At 43.2% G+C, this 24,089-nt stretch overlaps 1 protein-coding gene across 4 annotated transcripts in view; it reads left to right on the forward strand.

Annotated features, from left to right (window-relative positions):
* The window catches only part of ARHGAP21 (Rho GTPase activating protein 21), a 194,517-nt gene that overhangs the window by 63,960 nt on the left and 106,468 nt on the right, over nucleotides 1–24,089 (forward strand). For all 4 annotated transcript variants that reach the window (XM_034760239.1, XM_034760242.1, XM_034760238.1 and 1 more), the window contains exon 2: nucleotides 17,285–17,467. In XM_034760239.1, the coding sequence (XP_034616130.1) occupies nucleotides 17,285–17,467 (183 nt within the window). The remainder of the gene's footprint in view (nucleotides 1–17,284; nucleotides 17,468–24,089) is intronic.

A 24,089-nucleotide genomic window follows, 5' to 3' on the forward strand; every position in this document is an offset into this window, starting at 1 on the left:
GGGGGGGGGGGGGGGGGGGGGGGGGGGGGGGGGGGGGGGGGGGGGGGGGGGGGGGGGGGGGGGCTCCTCCTGTCCTCTTTTTTGCTCGCTGAAATATGGTAACCCTATTTGACCCGAATTAGATGGAATTTTAATATTTTTAGTACTGTGATCTGGCATTGGTCTGTAAAGGGACACATTAATGACAAGACATAAACAGAACTGCAAATATATTTTTTTGTGGAGGATACAAATGACAATTGCCAAGGTGGTCAGGGGTGCAACTCCATGCTCTGGGTGTCTCTTAATTTCTAACTGACAGAAGCTGGGACTGGACTATAGGGGATGGATCACTGGATAAATTGCCCTGTTCTGTTCATTCCCTTTGAAGCATCTGGCACTGACCACTGTCTGGCAGTATACTGGGCTAGATGGATCATTGGCCTGGTTCTGTATGGCCATTCTTATGTTCTCATGTGTTGGGATATCCTGTTGTCCCATGCTTTCTTCTGTGGGGTGTTTTTTTTTTTTTTTGTTTTTGTGTTTTTTTTTTTTTTTTTTGTTTTTAAGCAGTGTTCCCTGAAATCTTCTGTTATGTAAAGTATAGGGCCTGATCAAAGTTGCACTGATTTTAAATAAAGTTAGTTTAAATAGTAGTTGAATCAATTTAACTAAAATCAGTTTAAACTTCTGTGTGTCAACCTGGCCTAATCTGCTATTTAAAAAATAATAATAAAAACAACTTTTTTCTTTATCTCCTTTGGAGAAATAGATCCTCAAATGGAAAGTGATATGTCAATATCCTTTTCTGATATTAAGAAGCATTCCGTTTAGAGACGAAACAAAACTCCTGACGTTTCCTGAAATTACCCCCCTACGGATTAGGAAGGCGAGATGGGTGAGGTAATATCTTTTATTGGACAAACTTCTGTTGGGGTGAGAGACTAGCTTTCGAGGTACACAGAGCTCTTCTTCAGATCTGGGAAAGGTACTCTGAACCTGCAAGCTAAATACAAGGTGGAACAGATTATTTAGCATAGGTATGAAGTATCAGGGGGTAGCCTTGTTAGTCTGTATCCACAAAACCAACAAGGAGTCCGGTGGCACCTTAAAGACTAACAGATTTATTTGGGCATAAGCTTTCGTGGGTAAAAAAATCTCACTTCTTCAGATGCCCAAATAAATCTGTAGCCTTTAAGGTGCCACTGGACTCCTTGTTAGAATACACCTCTACCTCGATATAACGCTGTCCTCGGGAGCCAAAAAATCTTACCGCGTTATATCGAACTTGCTTTGATCCACCGGAGTGCGCAGCGGCCCCCCCCCCCGGAGCACTGCTTTACCATGTTATATCCGAATTCGTGTTATATCGGGGCGCGTTATATAGGGGTAGCGGTGTATGTGCTAACTACCTATGCTAAGGGACCATGCAAAGTGGAATGGCCTGTTAACACCTCTGCAGTCATTAAACAAAATCCTGCAAGTTATCAGAAGTCACTGTAAGGGCTTGTCTAGACTGCCACATTACAGCGCTGCAACTTTCTCCCTCAGGAGTGTGAATCTCCCCCCCCCCCCCCCCATCATGCGCTGCAAGTTTCAACGCTGTTTTTCACACCTCTGAAAATGACAAAAGTTTTGCTAACATAAGTGCTAGTGTAGATATGGCCTAAGAGTTTGGTGAAGATGGTGAAGGCAGTAATAATATACTAATTTAATCATCCCCTTCACAGTGGAAAACTTATTAGCATGCAAGTGACTCTTTTCCCCTAAGCACTATCATAGTGTTCTTCTGAAATTTCATGGCTGAAACTGGAAACAGAGGGAGTGTTCATGGTTTGGATCTTATTGCATTGTTTCTTTTCGTGACTTGTTAATTTTTTTTGTACACTGCAGTCAATGAATTGGCAAGTTAATGACCAAACCTTTGTAATAGTGGGAGGCTGTCTTTGACTCATTTTGCTATTCCAACATCAACATTTCTGGGTGGCTGCTTACAGTGCAACAGGGAATGAGTTTCTGTGCTCTGGATATATTAGAGCCGAGCAGTATAGCCCAGGTGGAAGTGGCTAGTTGCAACCTCTGGTCTTAGTTACACATCTGATTTTTGGATCCAGAACAAGGAACAGGGCAAATCTTTCCAATTCTTCTGTCATTTAAAATATCCTGCTAATGAGGTTAGGTATTGAGCTGCTTATGCAGGAACAACAATGTAAATAAGGTGATGTTAGTCGCAGGTTTTATGCTTTTGAGCATGCTCAGTGTGAGCTAGATGTTTCCAGAAGCCTGAATGGAGACAGACTAGGGAGCATGCTCCTACAGCTGATTAACAATACTGCCTTCTCTGTAAACGCACCTGACTCCTGAGTGCTCTTTAAATGTTTATAATTAGGCTCACCAGAATTCAATTATTTTATAACTTTGATAGATATTGATGTTTGTAAGCTTTATTTTTTTAGAATTCTAACCATCTTTTTTTTAAATTTTCAGTTGTGGGAATTTATGAAAAGATCAGATAACAGGGGTGAGACAGTAACTAATGACAGACATTGAGATTCAAAAAGTTAAAGCTTTATAACAGTTAAATTGTCAACATCACATATTAAAATGTACAGAGTAAATATCCTTAAATCAAACTAAGTTCTCAAGCATCGTTTTTCTTTGCCATCTGTACATTTTGATTATCAATGGAAATATTTTTCATTAGTTTGTGGGTGTGTAGTGAACTTGACATTTGCTGATTAAAAAGCTAATCTTTCTAAGCCTATTTATAATCTTTACCTTTAATACAAATGAGCAGTAACAAAGTGCTTAGAGGGGAGAGATTTAGGAAAACACCCTCAGTAAACTACTAAGTTAGGTATGTCTTATTGCAGAGTTAACCAAGATTATTATTTGGATGTTGCCCCTAATTTGGCTTCTGTCCACAGCCAAAACATCTTATTTGAGTTTTGGTGGCGATTTCAATCCAATCTAGCTAGCTGTTTTGGGATTAGCTAAAACCTGAGTGCTGCTTTCACTTGTGCTGGTAACCCACCCACTTTGCAGTAGGGGCATAAGCAAAACAATTTAAATGCCTAGTCCTTCAATGCTTGCCCACTCTTTCGCCAGTGTGCCCAGAAGGACAGACAAGTTCTCCCACAAGTTACTGGGAAAGAATCAGAGTGGCTCAAATTTCTGCAGGGCTAAGAACCATGTGATGTGCCTTTAGAAATCCTCGCAACACACTTGGGTGAAAACAATAAGGAGTCTTGTGGCACCTTAAAGACTAACAAATTTATTAGAGCATAAACTTTTGTGGGCTATGACCCACTTCTTCACATTTATGGAGTGAAAATTACAGTAGGCAGGCATAAATATACAGCACAAGAAAAGGTGGGAGTTGCCTTACCAAGTGGGAGGTCAATCAGGGTGGATGTATCCCATTTCCAACAGTTAACAAGGTGTGAATGTCAATAGAGTAAAAAATTATTTTTTGTAGTGCTAATGAGGCCAATTCCATCAGGGTGGATGGCCCATACTTAACAGTTGATGGGAAATTACTTCTTGTAGTGACCCAGCCATTCCCAGTCTTTATTCAGGCCTAATTTGATGGTGTCAAGTTTGCAAATGAATTCCAGCTCTGCTGTTTCTCCTTGAAGTCTGTTTTTAAAGTTTTTTGCTGGAGAATGGCCACTTTTAAGTCTGAAATTGAGTGTCCAGGGAGGTTAAAATGCTCTCCCACTGGTTTTTTAATGTTATAATTCTTGACATGTGCTTTGTGTCCATTTATTCTTTTGCGTAGAGACTGTCCGGTTCGGCCAATGTACATGGCAGAGGGGCATTGCTAGCAAATGATGGCATATATCACATTAATGGATGTGCAAGTGAATGAGCCTCTTATGGTGTGGTTAGGTCCTGTGATGGTATCACTTGAGTAGATATGTGGACAGAGTTGGTATTGTGGTTTGTTGCAGGGGATGGTTCCTGGGTTGGTGTTTCTGTTGTGTGGTGTGTGGTTGCTGGTGAGTGTTTGCCTCGGGTTGGGGGACTGTCTGTGAGTGAGGGCTGGTCTGCCTCCCAAGGTTTGTGAGACCAAGGGATCGCCTTCCAGGTTAGGTTGTAGATCATTGATGTGCTGGAGAGGCTTTAGGTGGGGGCTGTAGATGATGGCCAGTGGTGTTCTGTTAGTTTCTTTGTTGGACCTGTCCTGTAGCGAGTGAAGCACCAGTGAGGATACAGTAACTCAAGAATAGCTTTGCTTCTTCCACCCAATCTAGTCTAACCCAGATGCTCAGACCACCCAGATGGACTGCATTGAAGACATAGTTAAGGCTATTGCTGTCAGTAATAAACTCTATTAAATGTTTCAACTTACTTTTGGGGGAGATTTTGAAAGGCACAAAGGGCACTTGGAACTCAACTCCCATAGAAAGTAAATGGAAGTTGGGCACTTAACTCCTGTTTGTGCCTTTTTAAAATCTTCCTGTGTATGTATGTAATAGACCAGACATGCACATAAAGAATAGGGAATATAACTTCGGATTTTCTGTATTTGCTTGTACCTTCATTCAGAGAATTAATTTACACTGTAAGTAGTCCCCTGTAACATTTTACTGTTTATTACATAAACCAAAATGCAGTCAGGGTTGTGACCTGCCCATCACACAATATGCTATAATTTGTTGATTTGACTTGGTAGGTAGACCCACAACCCAAGTGACTCCCTCAAACCTCACTGGGAGTCACAAAATTTACCACAAATGACTGAAGATGTATCCATGGTATTTAAACTTTTATACCAGCAGCTGTATACTTGACTTGCAGGGTTGTTCTGAGAATTAATTGGTTAATGTTCATCCTTGAATGTAAAGTATGTTGGATATTTTTAAGACAACTGTTGATATATCTGTTTGTTTAGTGGTGGTCAGCTGATCAGACAGTGTTAGCATTCTATATAAAGAGAGAGAGAGAGGTGTGAATTGTGAGTACAGGAAGGAATCCAACTAGAAGATTTCTCTGGATTTAGGATTTTTTGTTGCAGTTTATCCGTGCCTTTGTCACTTCCAGGCTGGACTATTTTATTGCATAGGGCTACCCATATGAAGCACACACAAGCTTAAAGATAACCTGCTAATGATTTTGTAAAATATTGGCTTGCTTTTGTGCACTTTATTGGTCCACTTTATGTTGTATGAAGATGGTCTAAAAAGTTGTATATTTTGTCTTACGTGAAATATTTTATTTAAAAACATCAAGAATGTCTGCTAATCTTATTTAGTTTAGTTGGACAGCTTGTTGGAAGGCTCTCAGGATGCTAACATATTGTTACATTAAGTTCAAGGGTTTATCCTGCAGTCTATGGATATCTTCACAGTTCAGAAAACTATTTATTAAATTCCATATTCCAAAGTATTTGCTGTAAACTTCAGCATCTCATGTGTATTATGGTAACTACACAAAACAGGAAATGGTGTTTTCAGATTTGGAAAAAACTTCCTTTCCCTCCGGACTTCTAGAAATGTCTCTTGAACTCCTTTTAGGGAAAGGGTACTTAAACGTGGGTTGTTCAGCTCTTGTCTACTTTTGATGGTTCAGTTTCTGACTGTGATCTGATAATCCATAGGGATTTATCTTCTGTTTAAAATGAAACCGAGACACACACACAGCTTTACTAAGATGTATGTTACGAAATAGTTTAGTTTGTCAGAACTTATGTTTCATGAATTTAAATGATTCATTATGTAACTACATTTTTCATGCTGTTGAAATGCAAGTGAAGCCTCGTTAGTGAGAAGTCACCTTTAGGAAATGATGTGTATTCTTCTACTTGACTATCACATTCAGTTCACAAGTAAAAGTGTGTAGGAGCTCTGCCCTCAGTAAGTCATTCTTGTCTATAGAAATCAACATCTCTTTCCTGGGCATATTTTTTTTTCTTGTACATCATACAGCTTAATTTTATATTGGAAAACTTCTTCTTTTCCTTCCAAAAAGCTTTTTCTAAAGAGGGAGGTTTTGGTGGCTAGGGTGTGATTTGGGGGAACACAGTGTGTGTGTTTGTCTGGATGGTTCATGGAGCTAGTAACATGACATGGCGTTTTTAACTTGTAACTAATTCAGATTCTTCTCTGGTCACAGCTGTGGCTGAAAATTTGCTGCCATCTGATGGCTATTCATGGGGGTGACATTAAACAAATTGTTTTGTGACATGAGTGATTATTTTATATATATGTATAAAATGTGTGACATGAGTCATTATAATTAATACTTTCAGACCCATTGTTAGCAGTCTCAGGGTACATCTACACTACAGCGGGGAGTCGATTTAAGATACGCAAATTCAGCTACGTGAATAGCGTAGCTGAATTTGACGTATCGCAGCCGACTTACCCCGTTGTGAGGACGGCGGCAAAATCGACTTCTGCGGCTTTTTGTCGGCGGCGCTTACTACCACCTCCGCTGGTGGAGTTAGAGCGCCGATTCGGGGATCGATTGTCGCGTCCCGATGGGACGCGATAAATCGATCCCCGAGAGGTCGATTTCTACCCACCGACTCAGGCGGGTAGTATAGACCAGACCTCAGAGAGCTAAAGATTGAAGATGGAGGATTAACTTCCCTGTATGTGCTCTGTGAATAAATGTCAATCTAACATCTTTTATAGACTTTAAAGTCAGAAGGGACCACCATGATCATCTAGTCTGACCTCCTGCACATTGCAGGCCACAGAACCTCACCCACTCCAGCTCTGTCCTTCATGGATTGGTTCTCTGTTTCCTCATGAGCATGTAAGAGACTTTTTGAGAGGATACACTTTTACATACAGGGCAGTCTGAGGGTTACAATTTAAAGCATCTATCAACATTGTTGACAAGATCCAAGTTATTGAACTGAGGGGAAAAAAATCACATATACAGAAACTGCATAGTAAGGTAGTGATGTGAAGCGCTTAAATAGCTAACTTGATAGCTATGTTAAAAGGTTGAATAACTTAATTAAACCTAAGTCTATAAATTCCTTGGCCTGTCTGATCACCTCATTCTCCCTCTCATGGATTGCCCATTTCCACCACACAAAGCACAGGTTTCCTATCCTCACTTTCAATGTCCTCCATCATTCAGGCTTCAAGTTGCCAGGATAACTTCTTATCATGACATTTACCACCCTCTTTCACTCTGCTGGTGACATTGGCCTTAATCAACCACTTGTCCACTTTTCCAACAAGCATCTCTCACATTCTGCCATGACTCTCTCTATGCTTGGGAAGAGAGTGTCTCGTTAAAGTTCATAAATGACCACCTAAGTCTCTCTTAAATTCTCCTTAGAACCTATGTTTTCTGTGATGTCTGTAGGTACTGCTACTGTCAGAATAATAAATATTATACAAATAACTTGTGCTTCGGGCTTTTATGGGATTCTCCCTTTGACATCAATCCAATTCCACCTGACTTCAGTGGGCATTGGATTAGGCCCACATATGCAAGATTTTTGTTTCATTCCCCACAATGGATTTAGCCACAGATGAAGAGTGATGTGAGTAATGCTTTCATTCATGTCTCTTGGGGAAATAGCCCATGCAGAAACCTTCTTTCCCTGGATAGTTGCCTTTCTTCTCTCAGATTCAAATTAATTCTAATCTCTCTAATCCTTATAGATTAAAAAAATTGTAGAGAAAAGTATTATATTGGAGACCTAGCCCACTTTTAAACTAAAAGGTAAAGCTTTAATGTTTTTCTTCAAGTGCTTGCTTATGTAGATTCCATTCCAGGTGTGTGCACGCCCACATGTGAGGTCGTTGGAGATTTTGCCTTAAGGGTATTTGGAGGGTCGGCATGGCACCCCCTCAAGTGCCACGCTCTATGCGTCGATATATCAGCGCCACCGACTCTACACCCTCTCAGTTCCTTCTTATCGCCCATGGTGGTTAGTCGGAGTGTCTTTCCTTGCATTGCAAGGGCTAGTGGTTTTTTGCCTACTGACTTAGAGCCTTGTAAATAGTTGTGTATAGTACAGTAACTTTTCGCTTAACATTGTAGTAATGTTCCTGAAAAATGCGACTTTAAGCGAAACGATGTTAAGTGAATCCAGTTTCCCCATAAGAATTAATGTAAATGGGGTGGGGGAGAGGGGGGTTAGGTTCCAGGGAAATTTTTTTCACCGGACAAGACTATATTTTATTTTTATTTTATTTTATTTTTATTATTTTTATATATATAAAAATATATATATATATATAACACAGTTTTAAACAAACAATTTAATACTGTACATAGCAATGATGATTGAAGCTTGGTTGAGGTGGTGAAGTCAGAGGGTGGGATATTTCCCAGGGAATGCCTTACTGCTAAATGATGAACTAGCACTCGGCTGAGCCCTCAAAAGTTAACACATTGTTGTTAATGTAGCCTCACACTCTACAAGGCAGCACAAATGGAGGCAGCATGGCAGACAGACACAAACTGTGTGTGTGAGAGAGAGAGATACGCATTGCCCCTTTAAGTACACTGACCCCTCTCTAAGTAATTGCCTTTTTAAGTAGATCAGCAAGTTGAGACAACAGCTGCTGCCAGCATGCTCCCTCTATCCTGAGCCTTGTCATTCTCCCCCCCCCCCATATCCACAGGGAGCAGGGGGGAGAGGGACACCCTGACATTAGCCCCCCCCTCTCCCCCCAGCAAGCAGGAGCTTCCCGGGAGCAGCGCAAAGGCAGAGGGCAGGAGCAGCACATGGCAGTGGGGTGAGAGACAGCTGAACTGCCGGCAGTTGATAGCCTGATGGGCGGCTGCCACACAGGGAACTTAGGGGAGCGGGGAGCTGATATGGGGGGCGGGGGACGGGTTTGGTTCATCCTGGTTCCAAGCCCCCACCAGCTAGCTCCAACGGGCTGCTCTTCCTGCATGCAGTGGACAAAGCAGGCGCGTGCCAAACAAAGTTATAAGGGAGCATTGCGCAACATTAAACAAGCATGTTCTCTAATTGATCAGCAACCAAACAACGTTAACCAGGACGACTTTAAGTGAGGAGTTACTGTATTTAGTGTTAAGTGTAGTTAATAGTTAGCAGCTAGGGTCCCAGCGGGGACTTTGTCTCAGGCGGGGCATGCCCTGGTCTCCTGGGTTTAAGTTCTGCGCAGACTGCAATAGGCCTATGCCTATATGGGACCCCCATAGCAGCTGCCTCAAGTGCTTAGGGAGTCGCACACTAGGGACAAGTTCTGAATTTGTAAAAACTTCCAGCCCTGCACGCAAAGGGAATGGGATATTCGACTACGGGTTTCCTCATGGAGTCCGCCCTGCATCCGCCCTCTGTGCAGCCCTGCTAGGATTCACCAAGTATCTCGGCCTCGCTGTGCAGTGTGCCCGTGGCCTTCAGCTCCGCCTAGCACTATTCCCCGTTGCCAGTACCCAAAAAGAAGACCCAAAAGCATGGATCCCTGGCACTGGGCAAAACAGGCCATGGATCATTGGGCAAGGGACCCCATTTGGGCCGCCCGGCCACTCCATAGCTGTGCGCTCATATCTGCCAGTCGGGTCTTTAGCCCTGTGAAAGGTCCACCACTGACTCCTGGGAGTGGCATGGGATCAAAAAACCTGATGGTACTGACGCCTTCACAGGCTTCCCTTGCCAAGAGAGCACAGACCTCTGTCCTCATCACCAATGCAGCATGTGCCTCAGGAACTGGCAAAAGCTCCCAATGAGGGCAAGCCAGCCCCTAAAACCCCTCAGGGACAGTGGAGCGCCGCCGATCTCCTGAGACGAAGCAGCGCTCTCCACCTCTGCTGCGGATCACTGGAGTCGCAGACCAGACCTTCTGGGGCTTGCCCTCAGTCGCCACTGTCTCGACACAGATCGCCCAGAGCAAAATTCAGTTCTCCGTATTACCAACGCCACTCACCTTCTGGCTGGTTGTCATCTCAGAACAGGTCCCATTCGCCTGCCTCATGGAAGTACTCCCTGTTGTGTCTCTGGTTTTCCCCTCCCCCTCAGCACGCTCTGGGCACCGGTCTCCGACAGTGATGGTCAGCAAACAAACCCAGCTGTTCACAACCCCACTCTGGTCACCGGAAGGGGATTCCTGCAGTATGGACGCCCAGTTCAGTCCCTCGCTTAGACTGCACTGGTGCAAATGGACACCCGAGGCCGTGTCAATGTCTGTGGCGCTGACTTGGTAGCACAGCCAGTGGCCAGCGCAGTGTCCTTATTGATGCGCACGGGGAACGTTGGTTATGGTAATCCCCCCTTCACATTGCTCATTGACTGCCGCCTCGTAGCGACAGCTGGCGGCACCGATGGAATTGGGCTCAGTGCATGAGGCACGCACAATGGTAGAGTCAGCGGGAATTGCACCCACCCCTGAGCCTCCCTCCCCTGTGGGGAAAGATACCCCAGAGCCTCCCCCAGCTGTGCAATTATCATCTTCATCCCCAGACGAAGCGGCTGAGGGACCCTCGAGGGTCAGCCTGCTGGACGATTTCAAAAAACACCAGGCCCTGCTGCATCGGGTGACTGAGATCTTAGGCCTGGAGGTGGAAGAAATGGCTGAGCAGGCAGACACCTTGTTTAATGTCCTGTTGACCTCTACCCCAACCTATGTTGCATTACCAGTGCATGACAGTGCCCTTAAGATTGCCAAGGGCCTCTAGCAAACTCCTTCCTCCATTCCTCCCTCCTCAAAAAGGGCCAAAAAGAAATACTTTGTTCCAGCCAAGGGATTTGAATACCTCTACCCCATCCTCCCCCGGGCTTGCTACTGGTCTCTGCGGCTAATGAAAGAGACAAACAGTGGCATACCAGCTCAACCCTAAGCGGTTGGATCCGTTTGGAAGAAAAAATTATTCGTCAGCCAGTTTGCAGTTCCAGGTGGCAAACCACAACTTATGGGACTCCCTCCATAAGTTCAAAGAGTCCCTTCCACAGAGTTTGGCCCAGGAATTTGGCAGCCTGGTGGAGGGCTCTGTGGCTGCCAGGTGATCCCTCCAGATGCCATGGAATGCGGCAGACTTGGCAGCCAGGGTGGTTGCGTCAGCGGTGGTAATGAGGCGCAGTTCCTGGCTTCAGACTGCAGATCTCTCGCAAGAAATGCAGACCTCGATCCAGAACCTCCCATTCGATGGGAGCGGTCTCTTTTCTGACCAGACGTATGCGAGGGTGCATGGGCTTAAAGGACACCAGGGCCACCCTTCATTTGCTGGGCCTGCATACAGCCTATGAGAAAGCAGTTCCAGCCGTTCCTGCTGCCTAGGCTTTGGCAGTCTTGTCCGGGATCTGCAAGAAGAAGGAACCGCTGCTAGTTCAGCTGGTGTCACCCTTCCTCCTCCCACTTATCCCCGCAGTCCACCCCGGCAAAACATCCTGGGGGCCAGAAGCGCTCGTTTTGAGGGTGTGGCCGAGAGCGACACTTTCCCAATCACCTTCCAGGATCCACCCTGGTCTTTCCTCACCCGTCTTCATCTTTTTCATTCGTCCTGGTCCCAAGTCACCACAGACTGCTGGGTGCTGGACATAGTGTCTCAAAGTTACACCATGCAGTTTTTGGCGGCCCCTCCCACTCCCTCTTCTTCCTGTCCCTCTCACGAGCAACTCCTTCTCATGAGCAACTTCTTGTTCAAGAGGTCGAGAACCTCCTGCACCTGGGAGCAGTGGAGGAGGTCCCTCGGGACATGAAGGGAAAAGGGTTCTATTCCCACTACTTCCTAATCCCAAAAGCAAAAGGGGGCCTCAGACCCATTCTGGACCTGTGACGTCTCAACAAGTCTTTCAAAAAGTTGAAGTTTTGCATGGTCTCCATGGCTTCCATCATCCCCTCCCTGGACCGGGAGACTGGTATGCCACCCTCACCTTGAAGGATGCCTATTTCCATGTCTCCATATTCCAAGGTCACAGACGTTTCCTCAGTTTTATAGTGGACGAACACCATTTCCAATTTATGGCACTCCCCTTTGGCCTCTCATTGGCTCCAAGGGTCTTCACAAAATGTATGGCGCCAGTGGTTGCTTACCTCTGACGTCAAGGGATCCAGGTCTTCCCTCATCTCGACAACTGGCTCATCAAGGACAGGTCTTAGGACCAAGTGCAGAAGAGCCTCGATCTGGTGCGTTCCACTTGCCATGACTTAAGTCTGTTGATAAACAAGAGAAAAATCCATCATAAGGCCAGCTCAACGCATAGAGTTCATGGGACGGTTCTCGACTCCACGCTAGCCAGAGCCTTCCTCCCAGAGATGCGTTTTTCAGGCCATATCGAACCTGATCTCCCTTGTGAAGAACCATTTGCTAGCTATGATTCTCCTGCCTGCAGTTGCTGGGCCATATGGCCGCCTGTGCATACGTGGTCAGTCATGTCAGGCTCCACTTCCGGCCTCTGCAAGCATGACTGGCATTGGTTTACACCCCCAACAGACATGATCTAGACTGGGTGGTCACGGTGCCAGATCACGTCTCGTCATCCCTGGATTGGTGTTGGCAGGAGTCCCCTTCGTGATCCTGTCCCTGTCGGAGACCCTGGTCTGACACTTCGGGCCTGGGCTGGAGAGCGGTGGAAAAGGCACTGGACTTGCCCAATGTAAGCACCTGTGGCTGATGGTTGCGGGATGATCTGGCTCTCCACATCAACATCAGAGAGCTCAGAGTGGTTCATCTGGCATGCCAGGCTTTCTTGCCCCACCTAAGGGGCAAGGTGGTGCAGGTCCTCGTGGACAATACCACAGCGATGTATTATATCAACAGAAATGGCGGAGCCAGGTTGTCATCCCTTTGGCAAGAAGCTCTCCGCCTTTGGGACGTCTGTGTGTGGCATACCATTCATGTGATAGCTGCGCACCTGCCTGGGACCAAGAATGTGCTAGCAGATTGCCTCAGCAGGACCTTCTCGTCCTGAGTGGTTGCTCCATCCGGAGGGAGCCAGTATGATCGTCCGAAAGTGGGGAACTCCCCAGGTGGACTTGTTCGTGTTCTGCCAGAACAGGAAATGCCAAGTGTTCTGTTTGCTCTGGGGGATGGACAGGGCTTCCCTGTCAGATGCTTTCCTGCTTCCGTGGTCGGGAGTCCTTCTGCCCGTGCCATTGATCTTCTCAAGGATTCTGTGGATCAAACAGGACAGGGCGAGGGTTGTCCTGATAGCGCCCGAGTGGCCTTGCCTGCACTGGCTCGGTACCTTTTGATAGTTGCGCCGCTGCGACTCCCTCTCTGGCAGGACCTGCTGTCCCAGAACCACGGCAGTCTCCTGCACCGGAGCCTGGAAGCATTGAACTTGGCAGCGTGACTGCTGAGTGGCTAAATGCAGAAGAGCAAGAATGTTCGACCTGGGGTGCAACAGGTCCTGCTGGGTAGCAGAAAACCCTCCACCAGAGCGACCTCCCAGGCAAAGTGGAAAAAGATTCGTGTGCTGGGCCTCGGATTGGCGTGTCAGGGCTGAGCAGGCCTCATTGCAAGTGATCCTGGACTATCTTCTGCACCTCAAACTTCAGGGCTTGTCCCTGTCGTCAGTCAGGGTCCACCTGGCTGCTATTTCGGCTTTCCACCCTCTGTTGTAAGACAGGTCAGTTTTCGTTCATGACATGATGGCCTGATTCTTGAAAGGTCTGGATCATCTTTACCCTCACGTCCGGGATCCTGCCCCTCCTTGGAATTTAAATCTTGTGCTAGCAAGGCTCCTTCTTTCCTGGAAAGTTGCGTTCCTGGTGGCGATTACATCCACCCGCAGCGTGTCTGAGATCAGGGCACTTACGTTAGACTCACCCTATATGGTGTTCTACCCAAGGACAAGGTCTGGTTGTGGCCGCACCCAGTGTTCCTGCCCACGGTAGTCTCACAGTTTCATACTGGCCAAGATATTTTCTTACCGGTCTTCTTTCCAAAGCCCCATCATTCCAAAGAGGCACACAGATTGCACGCCCTGGACGTCCAGAGGGCGCTGGCCTTCTGTATTGACAGGACACGGCCTTTCCGTAAGTCAAAGCAGCTGCTTGTTGCGGAGGCTGACGGGATGAAAGGTCGCCCAGTGTCTGCTCAGAGGATCTCGTCCCAACTCTCAACCTGCATCCAATACTGTTACGAGCAGGTGCATGTGACTCCACCGGTGATAGTCAAAGCGCACTTGACTAGAGTGCAAGCGTCATCAGCAACCTTCTTGGCTCTGATGCCAATCCAAGAGATCCGTAGAGCGGCCATCTGATCGTCTGTCCACACATTTACGTTGCATTATGCACTTACCCAGCAGGCCCGAGACAATGTTGGCTTTGGTAGAGCAATATTGCAAGCTGCATGACCGTGAACTCCGAGCCCACATCCATGAAAACTGCTTGTGAGTCACCTAGAATGGAATTGACATGAGGAAGCACTCAAAGAAGAGAAAACGATTACCTACCTTTCATAACTTGTTCTTTGAGATGGGTTGCTCATGTCCATTCCATTACTCGCCCTCATGCCCCTCTGTCAGTGTTGCCGGCAAGAAAGAACTGAGAGGGTGTAGGGTTGGCAGTGCCTGATATACCCGTGCATGAGTGCGGCACTTGAGGGGGCACCACTGCTAATTCTACGGATACCGCTAAGGCAAAAATCTCCGACCACACGTGTGCACGTGCGCACACCTAGAATGGAATGGACATGAGCAACACATCTTTTTACAAAAGGTAGGTAACCATTTTTTCAACTAACGCTGTGGGGCTGTTCATGCTAATTGAAAAAACATCTGTGTGATTACCAGGTCAAATACCCAAAGCAGATACAGAACACTGGATTCGATTTGGAGGGCCTCATAGGTTTTCACACACTACTTTTTTTTTTTTTTTTAACCTATTTTGTCTTTAGCTTTGAGGTAAATAAGCATGAAGTGGCATTGGCTTGGAAAATCACAATGCCTGAATATGCAGCTGGTTGAAGGGATAAGAGATACGATTTATTAAACTTTATAATTTGTGCTAGTTATATGAAATCTACATAAATATTTGGGTTATTCTTAAATACATGCTTTTGTTTATGCTTTGGGGAATGGTGTGTAACAAGATAGAATTTTGCTACTTGTATAATTTTGGGTGACATTGGCATACTGAAACATCTGGGGGGTGAGTCACTCTCTAGGAACGAACTCAAAAACAAAGAGGTTGAGTCAGTATTTTCTTGAATAGCAAAGGATTAAACCTCTATATCAAGAAGCCTAACAAATGAAATGCCTTTCTCATTTCTATTGTCATATTGCTCTAAACGTTGTGTAAAATAGAAGTTGGATTTGCTTTTTGTCTAGACGTTGTATAGTTCCTTTTCAAGGACAGAACACTTAACTCGCGAACCAGTTATGGATGGGCCTTTACTACATTTGTCAGTTTTGTCAGATGGAAGGTGATTGTTGGAGGGAAGTAAAGAAGTTAAAAAGTAAAAATTGATCAGGTTCAGCAGCTGCTGCTCTCAGAATACCAGTTCTGAGCACACTATATAGTAAAGGACAGAATTATCAGATAGAAAGATGCAAACAATATGCTGGGGAAGAGTCAACATGGCTTTTGTAAATGGAAATAATGCCGCCTCAATCTATTAGAAATCTTTGAGGGGATCAACAAGCATGTGGACAAGGGTGATACAGTGGATATACTGCACTTGGACTTTCAGAAAGCCTTTGACAAAGTCCCTCATCAAAGGTTTTTAAGCAAAGCAAGAAGTCATGGGATAAGAGGGTAGGTCCTCTCATGAATCAGTAACTGGTTAAAAGATGGGAGATAAAAGGTAGGAATAAATGGTCAGTTTTCACTGTGCAGAGGGGTAAATAGCGGGGTTCCCCAAGGATCTGTACTGGAGCCAGTGCTGTTCAACATATTCATAAATGGTTTGGAAAAAAGGCATCAGTGAGGTGGCAAAGTTTGCAGACAATATAAAATTACATAGTTAAGCCCAAAGCTGACTGAAAAGTGACAAAGGGATCTCACAAAATTGGGTGACCGAGGAACAAAATGGCAGTTGAAATTCATTATTGATAAATGCAGAATAATGCACATTGGAAAACAGAATTCCAAATATACATATAAAATCGTGGGGTCTAAATTAGCTGTTACCACTCAAAGAAGAGATCTTGGAGTTATTGCAGATGGTTCTCGGAAAACATATGCCCAATGTGCAGTGGATGTGCACAAAGCTAACAATGTTAGGAACCATTAGGAAAGGGATAGTTAGTAAAACAGAGAATATGCTGCTGCTATATAAATCCTTGGTACGTCACACCTTGAATACTGCATGCAGTTCTAGTCACTCCATCTCAAAAAAGATACATTAGAATTGGGAAAGGGGCAGAGAAAGGCACCAAAAATGATTTGGGGTTATGGAACAACTTCCATACAAGGAAAGATTAGAGACTTGGACTAGTCAACTTAGAAAAGAGACGACCGGGGGAGGGAGATATTAAGGGTCTATAAAATCACACATGATGTGGAGAGAGTGAATAGGGAAGTATTATTTACTCCTTTACATAATCCAATAACCAGAGGTCACCCAATGAAATTAATAGGCAGTAGTTTAAAACAAATAAAAAGAAATACTTCTTCACACAATGCACAGCCAACCTGTGGAACTCATTGCCATGGGACATTGTGAAGGCCAAAAATATAGGTTGGTTTAAAAAAAAAATTAGATAAGTTCATGGAGGTTAGGTGCCTCAAAGACTATTAACCAAGATGGTCAGGGGGACAAGTGCATGCGATGGGTTTCCCTAAGCCTCTGATTGCTAGAAGCTGAGACTGGATGATGGGATGGATCACTCAATAAGTTTCCCTATTCAGTTCGTTGCCTCTGAAGCATCTGGCACTGGCCACTCTCAGATGATAGGATACCATTGGTCTGACCCAGTTAGGCCATTCTTATGTGAATTACAGGCCAGGACAGAATAGTGTATGTACAGTATAGATATGTGTTTGTGCCGTGTAAATATCTGAAATAGAATCCTAGCAGACACCCAGGAAGAAGCTTAGTGTTTGTACACGAGTAAATTGAGTCAGACAAGATTTGCAAGCTGTATGGATCTCCCTAGATTAATTCAGTACACAGTATTAAACTCTAGCGCTTGATATATTTTTGTACGTTGACTTTCTGAGATACATACAGCTTCACTTACAATTTAAAAATAACTATATTCAGAATATAACCTGAGATTTAATCTTGGCTGGAACAAGTTTTAGTGTATTAGGCAAACTTACAGCTTGATGATATAATGATCCTATGTGTGTATTTTGTCTTGTACATTTTTTCTTGAAGATGGCTTGTCTCTTTAAAAAAAAAATAAATAAAAATAAAAAATTGCAAATTCTATATTTTTTTTAATATAGGACTTTTTTCTAATCTATTTTAGGTGTCAAAACAGAAAGATGGAAATGAGCAGAGTGAAGTTGTATCGCCATCGGAGGAAGAAGAAACATTCTCTTGGCCTGGTCCAAAAACAGTTATGTTAAGGAGGACGTCTCAGGGTTTTGGTTTTACCTTAAGACACTTCATTGTTTACCCTCCCGAGTCTGCTGTTCACTTTTCTTTTAAAGTAAGTGAAATGAATGATGAGGGATATTTTTCGAAACACCTCTATGTTTCAGAAACAGAGCGTTATTATGCTTTATGGGTTTTTTTACTCCTTAAGAGTGTGTAGTAATTAGAAAAAATGATCCATGTCAAAATAATAATCTCCTTTTAAGATAATGAAATCTTTCCTGTTTCCATGAGTGTAAATCTTACACTGAGGTGAAATACCTTCATGCATACTAATAAATGTCAGGCTTATTTGTGGTCTTCTTCAGTACAAACTTCTTGATCTGCTTTATTCTCACAAAGTGTATACTCTCTAGATTAAATTGTTGCACTACTCTTCTCGCTTAGGTCACAGACCAAAGTCTTCCTCCTGTTTTTATTTCTTTCCCTTGCAAAATACTACAACCCATCAGTGTGGGCCTGAGACTTTTTTTATTTTTGAATTGACTTGACAGAAACTGAAAATAATTATATGAAAAGGATAATTTAAATATACTTTTATTTTTTTAAAAAGCTTCTGTTTTAATAACATTTTATTTGGTAACTAGGAATAAGTGCAGTAATACTTTGTTACTGTAAAACTTGAATGTATTGCTGCTAAGCTTGGCAAATTTTTGACCTAAAACTATTGACACATCTATCTGATCCGATTTAAAAAAAAAAAAAAAAAAATACAGTTTAATCAAAAGTGTCTGTATTACAATGTCACATTTAGAGAACAACCTGGAAAAAAGTAAACAATACAAGGTAGGAAATCTGCTCCACCTTTCATTGTTTACATCTCAAGTTAATGTGTGCTGCAAAGACAGTTTTCATGATTCTTGTATTTATGTGTTATTTACTGAAAAGGGCTAGAGTCTTTCCGTTCCCAATTAGTCAGGAGAGACAAAAGATATGTATTTGCATATTCTGGAAAAAGTCTGTCAATTTTACAGTATACAGAAACGAAAGCTCATCATAAGTTTCCTCCTTTCTTTAAGACAACTATGAAGTAAGAACCTACGTAGTAGGGTGGTCTGTTTCAAATGACCTGAATTACTATCTACATTCTAAGTGTTCAGTTGTATTCAATGGGTAAAAAAGAGCATGGTTTATGTTGATAGAAAACAGTGAGACAATTTTGGTGATCTAGTTAGCATTACTTTATTCATAAAATAATATTTTTGGTAATCTTCCAAGGATATGGTTTCACATAGAGCATGCAACCATTGGGTGATCTTCCTGGCCTTGTCTGTCAGGCAAGGAGCCAGTCAAGAACAAAAAAGTTTTGGCTCCCAGTTCTCTGTTTGGCTCTGCTCCCCAGTTGTTTCCTGCTTCCCTGCACAAAGGTAGCTGGATTTTCCTGGCTGAAGCTTTCTTTTGTATCAGCGTGCCTTGGGTGGCTACCAGACTCCTTATGGAGTAGAAGAAACTGGGCAGGAGAGCTTTGCCATTCTTGCTCCAACTCACTTTAGCAGTCTGTTGTGGCTTGCATTATGTGCCTGAGCCCTTCCACTGACAGACTTGTTGAAGCCAGCCAGCAGCAGAAATTGCTAGCTAGCAGGAATCAGGTGATCATAACATGTTTCACTGTTCTGCAGCACAGAATGATCAGCAGGGGGTCAGCCAAGAGATTTCTCTGGATGGATTCTAGTTTGAAGCGGAGGTAGAAGGGAGTGAGGAAGTTTTGGCCGTGCTGAACAACGTTTATGCAGCCTTGTTGTTTCCTCCTGACAGAGACCATTTCTTGTAGGCTCCAACAAGAAACCTCAGCAGGTCACTTCTCTTCATTTATCCAGCCCCCCCAGTCTTCTCCAGAGGCTCTTTTGGGTTCTCTGTGGCTTCTTAAACATATGCTTCCAGTGAAATCACAGAGGAAGGGGAAGTGGATAAAAGTAGATCTGTCCCACTCTGGTTGTATGTCTTCATCTCCTTCTGCCTTTGCTTCCGACAGCTTTTCGGAGAGTCAAAGGAGAGTGTCCCCAGTGGAATGAGCCATTCTGGCACCTCACATCTCAGACTCTAAATATTATTTCAGTGGAGTTTGAGGCCTGAGTTGATATGCTAGGATCCCGATGTTCCTGCAAGGGGGCTGTTAGGCACTCATCTTCATTAATCCTTTTCTGTCTCTGAAGTGATGGAAATGGTTTCTCCATTCCATTATGACTCTTGCTTTAAACAGGAAATTATGGGATTAGGGGGTACTTACATACTTATGGCTGCCTGCTCATCCTCTTCATTCATGGTGGCCATTCAGTTGTTGACTGAAGTTCAGTCAGACAAACTCCACAAATTGGTCTGAAAGAATCTCTCATGCTGGCTTTTGGCAGTCAACAGCCTAAATGACATGGCTCAGGACTCAGAGTAGGAGACAGTATCATGGTTTCCTCTTCCATTCTGGCTTTGCTGAAGTGGCCGAAGGAAGAGGAATAAGTCTTTAAAATCTCATACATCTTGTCTTTTCTGGAGACCCAAGACTTCTCATAGACATCTGTGTCTCCCTACCCCACTAGAGATTTATAAGGTTCTTAATGGGTCACTTTCACTTCCAAAATGTCCCTCTGCCAGTCCAGCTTATCAACATCCCCTGCCTAAACCCTCACTGAGATCAAGGTGGTAATTTCAGCTGCTCTCACACTGGAAGGCTTCTTTATGATCCCAAACCTGGATAACTGAATCATTCAAGCCCAGTCCCTCCAAAAGACCATCCAGGCCCCTTGGGGCCAGGACCATTTCTTGGTTCTGTTTGTACTGTCTCTGTCACAGTTGGGTTCTGGTCCATGAGTGCAGCTCCTAGATGCCATCGTAATACAAATAAATAGTAATAACAAGCAGTATCCAGATCGCCTCAAGTCATGTTCAGAACCCTGGGACTTGTGTTAAGCCTGCATAGGAGCTCACAATCCCAGTCCCAGAGGCTGATTCTTTTGAGTGCAGTCGTAGACAAGGAGGAGGCAAAAACATGAACATCCACAGAAAGGATTGAAAAGCTGGAAGTGGAAATTTTGATTCTACCTGACCTGCAAATAGAGAGGTACTAGGGGTTGCATGTCTTGTCACGCTCCGTTTCCCTGCTTTGTTTCCCTTAAATCCTGTCAGTTCCTTATTCCTTCTTCAGACCCTGGGGGAGTGCTGAAAGCAAACTGGGGTTCCCTTGGCAATAAAGACTTCACTAATCTGGTAGCTACACTGATCCAGTTCCCTAAATTATTCCCTTCTGTAGGTGCTCCTCAAACTTTCCATTATCACTAGTTGCAACCTGAACTGGTGAGCACCCACTTCCCTTCTAGATTTGTGCAGGAGTTGCTGTTTCCTGGGAAAGGAGGGGTTTCACATTGACTTGCTAGAACTCAAAGCAGTTAGACATGTCCAGTTAGAAGCCCCGAACCTTCCAACAAGTCAGCATGGTCTGATAAGATTGGACAACTCTGTAGTAGCTGCTTTCATAAACTGTTGGGGAAAACCAAGTTGTGCAGTAAGGAGAACTGAAAGGCAGGGTGATATTGTGACATTTTCTATTGGTAATAGATTTGGGGAGTTAGGCACTTCCTAAGTAGTGCACCTGCTAATGTATGCTGGGTGTTTATCATCAAGTCAGATAAGCTCATTCTGTTTAGACCCACTCTGCTGCGATCCAGCAGTTGCAGGGCACCAAATTCAAACATCTGAACGCTGAAGAAACTGAAGTGAAGTCTTAACAGAATTGGGGGAACTAAGCACAGGATATGGGTTGGGCTTGCCAGAGAGCACAGAGGGCCGTGGTTAGATTAAGGCAGTGTTTCTCAAACTTTTTGTGCTGGTGACCTCCTCTGGACTTAAGAAGAAAAAATCGTGACCCCTCCTCCAAGGCTTGAAAAGATAGGGGGCATAAGATGACCGGGGCACGCCCCTGGGCGTCATGGCTCCAAGGTTGAGAAACACTGCATTAAGCTGATAGTCAATGCCAACCAAGTAGAGTGTCTCTTAGTTATGGTATAAAAAACCAGTACTACTTACTAATAACTGTGACAAAGGCTCTTTTGTCCTAGCACATAGCCAATAAATGGAGAAAGATGTGCAAACCAAGTGTGAACCCTTGCAGACTGTGGAATACATGAAATAAGCTGGCAACTTATTAGTTTGGGTTTCAATAAATGAGAAGTGTAGCTCCAAGGGGAACAGAGAGTGGTAATTTAGTGAAAAGGTGATGAACGCATGGGTCACTTTGGCAAAGGTCTGCACCCACAAAGATCTGTTACAGCTTTCTAGTCTGCTGAAAATGTGGTGGTGGGGGAGGAGGAGGTGGGGAAGCAATCTTGGCTACTGTTTTCAGGACAGTCATAAGTAGCCACATTTATTAACTACAATTCACTACATGTCTCTATTTTCATTTAATTTTATTGAACAGTAATGGATCAGTAGTATTTATAAAGTAGTATTGTCATTTTTTATTTTTTATTTTTAATATATATAAAATAAATTAAATTAAATAAAGGTTATACTAGAGGCCCCAGTCAGGATCAGGGTCCTATTTTATTAGTGCTATACAAATACACATAAAGACATGGTCCTTTTCCAAAGGAGCTTTCTATCTGAGAAGGCAGGTGACCTGTAAAACAAGTGGGAGAGGGATCAATCCCACACAAAATTTTATATACTTCTCTCTCCATAATATATTGTTGGAGAGAGTGGGCATCAACTGTCCTCATCTGCTTCCCAACTAGCCTTTATTTATTGGCTGATTTCTTATTTGCATCATGACAATGGCTGGTCTGAGGAAGGATATTGAAGTGTATGATAGCCTTATGGATCAGTTCAGCAAGGGCATTCCATGTGCTAAGGGGCAGCGTGAGAGGAGATGTAAGAAGCTGACAAATGGGCAGGCAAGGCTGGTATCACTGTAAAGGTGCTAAGGGGCAACGTGATGAAGCAGAGAAGAGTATAGTGAACATTATCTGTTTCATTGTTACTAGTGCTAAGTAGCAACAGAAACTTACTTTTATAAGTGTAGTACTTTCTGCATGTTTGTATTGTTTTGAGTGATGTAATACAACTGAAACAGTATACACTAAAAAGTTTTGCAGCATGTATGTGAGGTGAATGTAAAAATGCTTTTAAAATTCAGAAGCACTTGCATTATCAAGCGCTCCCTGTAAAAATTTTTTTTTAAGGATTGAGATCATTGCCTTGATATCATACAAAATCCATTTAATATTACTCTTTTGCATCTGTTTTATGACTGAGCTGTGCATGCCAGATGACAGATTACCAATTGTAAAATTGGTATCCATTTGTGAAGAACTGGAAATCTACCAGTATTATGTTTACTATATCATATATTAAACTGGTCCCTCTCATAGTTTTATAGTTTATATCTTTTATAGCATTGGAAAATGAGAATCCAAATATTTTAAAGTCTAAAACTTTTTTTTTTTTTGTTCAATGAATTGGGTAGAAACTAGATAAATACAGATGTTTGCCATTTATGTAATTCTATGCTGCAATCCTGTTGGGTGATCATAGTTCAAAACATGTTGAACTGTTACAGGAAGCAAGTGCAGTAATAATGACTCTTAACGCTAGTTGTTCTCTGGGACAGTGTTTTTACTGAAGTACTGAACAGTCAGTATTGTACAAAAATGCAAAGGTATACAATTGTTCTATTCTCAAAATTCACTTGATTGATACAATTGTTATAGTGCAGCATATATGCTTTTTAGAGAGAGACATGTGATCCTTACTAGCTCAATCCTTTTTAAAGTTAATTTTTTGTGTTGAGGTTTTTAAAGCTTCAGCAGACTCATTGGTAACTTCTGTGCTGTAATGACAATGTATTGTGATGCAGACTATACTGAATTGCTGTATCACAATGAGACGTGTTGTAGTTAGAGGGACCTTTCCCTGATGTATATTGTACCACATATTATAAACTTTTAGGCAAAAAAAATCATTAACCTAGATTAAAGGTTGGGATGAAAAGCTGTCATTACAGGAAAACAAAATTAATAGGAGAGAGATGTAGATTTTTTTTGTGGTTTTAATGGAAGCAGCCTGGAAATTTGGAACTAGGGATCCACTTAAACAGATTACACAGGTAAGAATACCAAATAACTTTTAGCTTTGCCTTCACTAATTCATCTCATTCTGAATGAGGCCATGTCAGCCAAGCCAAATAAATTCCTAAGCCAAACTGCTTTAAAAAAAAAAAAATTAGTAGACTTTTGAAGGGGTTGGAATGGTGGTTTTTGTTTGCTTTTGTTTTGTGTTTTGTTTTGTTTTTGGCAGCTGGGAAGAGACCCCTTGTATTTCTTAATTTTTTTTGCCTTAAATTTTCCAGAAAAGGTTCTACTTTGTAAGGCCATGTCAGTTTCCAAATTGGTAGAATTTTGATGAAGTCAGGGAGCAGATAAAATCAGCCTTAATATGGAATAGGAAGTTGACCTTCACTGTGGAGTTGCTACTGAATCTCCATATTGACTTTATAATGAGATCTGGACAGAAAATTGACTATGTAAAAACAGCAATTGCTTATTCAGCTTCTCCTTCGTGAGTATTTTCAAGTTATAGCTACATACTTCACTGACACAACTCAGTTTTTAGTTGTTAATATTGAAAAGTCAATGCAACTATCAGAGAAGGAGCATCATCAACAAATTTGTCACCTAAGCTATTCTAAGTGT

The sequence above is a fragment of the Trachemys scripta genome, chromosome 2 (assembly GCF_013100865.1).
Source record: "Trachemys scripta elegans isolate TJP31775 chromosome 2, CAS_Tse_1.0, whole genome shotgun sequence".
NCBI classification, from domain to species: Eukaryota; Metazoa; Chordata; order Testudines; family Emydidae; genus Trachemys; species Trachemys scripta.